Below are 3,671 nucleotides of genomic sequence, written 5' to 3'. Positions count from 1 at the left end.
GGTGTTGATGTCTTTGGATCTCAGGCCACGAGGTTGGGAATCCTCAGTGGGGGAGTCTTCTCCTTCTAACCTGTGTGAATCCCCATGGGAGGAAATCGGCATTGAATCTATCTGTCTAGGGATGCCTGGAAGGCCAACTTCAATTCTCCAGCCTTTTGTGAAGCCTGCTGACCTTGCCCACAAGCTCCCGCTAACTCTGCCTCCTACCAGGACCTGATTGTGCTCAGTCGGTGGACGATATGTGTGATGGGAATGGTGAGTCCTATGAGTCCTTTCTGCTTCCTGGGTTTGGGTGTAGAATGTAGCACGGGGACCCTGCGGCTTGCAATGGACGAGGAGCCTTTGGGGAGACTTTGGTGAGTTCCAGAGGACGCTCGAGGTCTGCTTCCGGTTTCCCTGTTCTCAGGTGCCAGGCATGGCAGGTGTGGCGCTTCTTGTCCTGACCCTGAAGGAGGGGTTCTGGTTGTCTGTAGAACAAGGCGCCTCTCGGGTGGGCGGGGCTAGCGGAGTAGAGGCAGAGGTATATAAGGGGCAGTGAGTGGCCCCAGTCAGACTGCTGACACTTGCTGGAGCTTGTGCTTGTTCTGGAGCTGAACTGAGTAGCTCGTCCAGGGTGATATTTCCTGCAGACCTTCGTTAGCAGCATGGAAGCTGGTAGCAATGTGGGTGTTAGCAGCGTGGCTCGGGAATCCCCGCGAAGGAAGACGGTTTGGCAGGCCTGGCAAGAGCAGGCCCTGCTGTCAGCTTTCAGCAAGAGCAAATACCTGAGCTTCGCAGCCAGGCAGGATCTGGCCGGGCAAATGGGGGTCCCCGATTCCCGCATCCGCGTGTGGTTTCAGAACCGCAGAAGTCGCACTGGAGCCGTGGGGCACGCCCCAAATCGGTCCACAGCAGGCTCCAGACAGCTGGCCTCCCGACAGCTCCAGAAAGAGCTTGGTTCCAGGGCACAAGGTGGAGGCATGCCCTCAGACCACAGGCGGCCTCGCACTCGAATCACCTCGCCACAGAGCAGGATCCTACTGGAAGCCTTTGAGAGGAACCCACGGCCAGGCTTTGCTACTAGGGAGGAGCTGGCACAGAGGACAGGTTTGCCCGAGGACACGATCCACATCTGGTTTCAGAACAGAAGAGCACGGCACACCAGAAGGGGCAGGCCCACCGCTCAAGGTCAAGACTTGCTGGACTCACCTGGGGAGGATGAGGCCCCTGGAGGTCCGGGTGGCAGAGAGCATGAAGGCGCCCGGGACAGCTTGTTGCCACTGGCGGCCGCAGGGGTTACAGATGCCTCGAATCCCAGCGACCTGCCAACCTTCTGCACAGAGGCCCAGCCATCCCAATTGGAAGAGCCCTCTGGACCAGAGCAAGAAGAGGCCCCCAAGCAAGGAAGCACCACAGGTCCTCTCCAGCTCCTCCTTTGTCAAGAGCTAGACCAAATCCAAGTGGAGGACCTTGTGCCAGCCCCTCTGCATCTCCATGGAGTTCTGGGTGGCAGGGAGCCTGAAGGTGCCCAGGACAGCTTGTTGCCACTGGCTCCCGCCCGAGGCGTGGCCATAGGTACATCCAGTCCCAGCGACCTGCCAACCTTCTGCACAGAATGCCCACCATCCCAATTGCAAGAGCCCTCTGGACCAGGCCAAGCACACGCCCCCACTCAAGCAAGCAACACAGACCCTCTGGAGTTCTTCCTTGATCAAGTGCTGACCCAAGTCCAAGTGAACGAGCACCGGTCAGCCCCTCTGGATCTGGAGCCAATGGACACGATGCCTGAGCTGCCTCTCACTCAAGAAGATTATCAGGCTCTGCTGGACATACTCTGACTCCCAGACTGGCCTCCTTGAATTTGGAAGCATGAGACGCCCAAATCCAGAAGAGACCTGGATTCCACACTCAGGGAGATACCCAGCCTAGGAAGGATTTGCATCAAAAACCCATCTCTCAACCTGGGAGTAGGAAATGGAAGTGTCTCGCTAATGAGAAGAAGGGCTTTCACCTGTGCTTTGCTAGTGCAGTGTCTCCTTCAGGACTCCGAGATTAGGACCTGGGACCTGCGAAAGGGGTGACTCTACTAGGGGAGGAGAGCAGAGGGTCAGGTCACTAGTGACTCCTCCTCAACACCAAGGAGTCCTAAAGAAAACCCCAACAGAAGATGGACCACACAGAGGACTGCTTCCAGTGGACCACAGGAAATCTCAGGTCTACCAGGTCTAGGCTACACTTATTAGGACACTACCCAAGGGAAAAGAGGAGAGAAGACTTCTTCCCTGGGGTTCATGAACTGCTGCTCTTCTTACCAAGGCCTTGTGCTGACCTGGGAGATGAATTACCAGCCATTCACTCTATACCAACTCATAGGCATTTGTTTGGTTTGTTTTGTTTTGTTTGGCTTATAATAAAGTTTTACACTATTTATTTGTTCGATTGTTTGTTCGTGTGTGTGTGTGTTTGTGTTTGTTTGTGTATGGGTGTGTGTCTGTTTGTGTGTGTGTGTGTGTGTGTGCGAGTGCCTGTGCCTGTGTTGTTTTTTGGGGTGGGGAATTGAATCGGTTCTTTTGTTCTAACGGGAGGCTGTGCATGAGCTTTCCAATTCAAAGGGATACAAGATGTGGGAAGGAAGTCAGGAGGGATGTAGGGATGCTGGGTAGGAAGGGGAGAGAACAAGGAAAGCTGCACTGTGTACAATGGACAGATGGGCTTGGTGGCTAGAGTAAGAGGCAGGTGGGATGTCAACTGAAAGAAGAATGTGTGTAAGGCCATCATCCTGTAAATAAACGTCCTCCTGAACATGTAGCGCAACCACTCTTGAACATCTTCTTCCAAGCTCGACACACAACAAATGGAGAGGGCTTGCTCCTCCCACTGTGAGTAGTCTCCAGCACACTCTCTTGTTCCTCTTTTGATCTTGAGCTTCCCAAGCTTAGCAAATGACTGCATTCCCAAGTGTGCGGCCCCTGACCTATCCATCTGCCAGACTTTCATAGCTTAAAAGCAGGTAGCGGGCAGGTGGGGCATGCAGCACCCACACCTTCAAGGGCATGATGCGGACATGGAGGTCCAAATTCGACCTTGGCCCACACTGGAAGGACACTGTATGTTTACCATTCTACAGTGACCTTCAATTCTACAATGAGGCTTAGGGCATGGCAGAGAGACAAATCAATCTCTCATTTGCTGCTCATCACCTCAAGAAAACCCACATGAAGTCTCTTCACTCTTCAAGGCTCGCTCTAGACATCTTGTAGCACAGACCATATCCACAGACAATTAGCACTAAGAGAGGAAATGATCATCCCATTCCTACCCCCTGCTACCTACCGAATGAACAGATTACTGATATCTCAAGCTCTTGGGCCCATTCTCACACAGTGTGTGAAAGAAACACATGGGAAGTGACCCTTTCTCTCTCTGTCTGTCTCTTTCCCTTTGTCTCTCTCTTTCTCTCTCCGTCTCTCTGTCTCTCTCTCTCTGTCTGTCTCTCTCTGTGTCTCTGTCTCTGTCTCTCTCACTCTGTCTCTGTCTCTCTCTCCCACTCTCTCTCTCTCTGTATGTGCCTGTTTCCACCCCTCTTCTAGGTCTTGATTTTCTTTCTCCCTCAGTCTTTGGTGTGTGTTTGAGGTCTGAGAGTGGGCCTGCTCCCAGTGTGTTGTTTGTGCTGCTAGGTTCTTGGGGGCTGT

At 53.4% G+C, this 3,671-nt stretch overlaps 1 protein-coding gene across 1 annotated transcript; it reads left to right on the top strand.

Annotated features, from left to right (window-relative positions):
- The first annotated feature begins 644 nt into the window (after nucleotides 1–644).
- LOC114637994 (double homeobox protein 4-like protein 2) lies at nucleotides 645–1,817 on the top strand. The gene has a single exon (XM_028786340.1). The coding sequence runs from the start codon at nucleotides 645–647 to the stop codon at nucleotides 1,815–1,817; it is 1,173 nt and encodes a 390-aa protein (XP_028642173.1).
- Nucleotides 1,818–3,671: the final 1,854 nt, after the last annotated feature.

Source organism: Grammomys surdaster, unplaced genomic scaffold (assembly GCF_004785775.1).
Source record: "Grammomys surdaster isolate TR1022 unplaced genomic scaffold, NIH_TR_1.0 125470, whole genome shotgun sequence".
Taxonomy (NCBI): domain Eukaryota; kingdom Metazoa; phylum Chordata; class Mammalia; order Rodentia; family Muridae; genus Grammomys; species Grammomys surdaster.
Note: the sequence above shows the minus strand (reverse complement) of the source record. Positions and strands in the feature narration are given on the sequence as shown.

Excerpts from the sequence above, each read along its gene's own strand:
- LOC114637994 (XM_028786340.1), top strand. The coding sequence starts at position 645 with ATGGAAGCTGGTAGCAATGTGGGTGTTAGCAGCGTGGCTCGGGAATCC.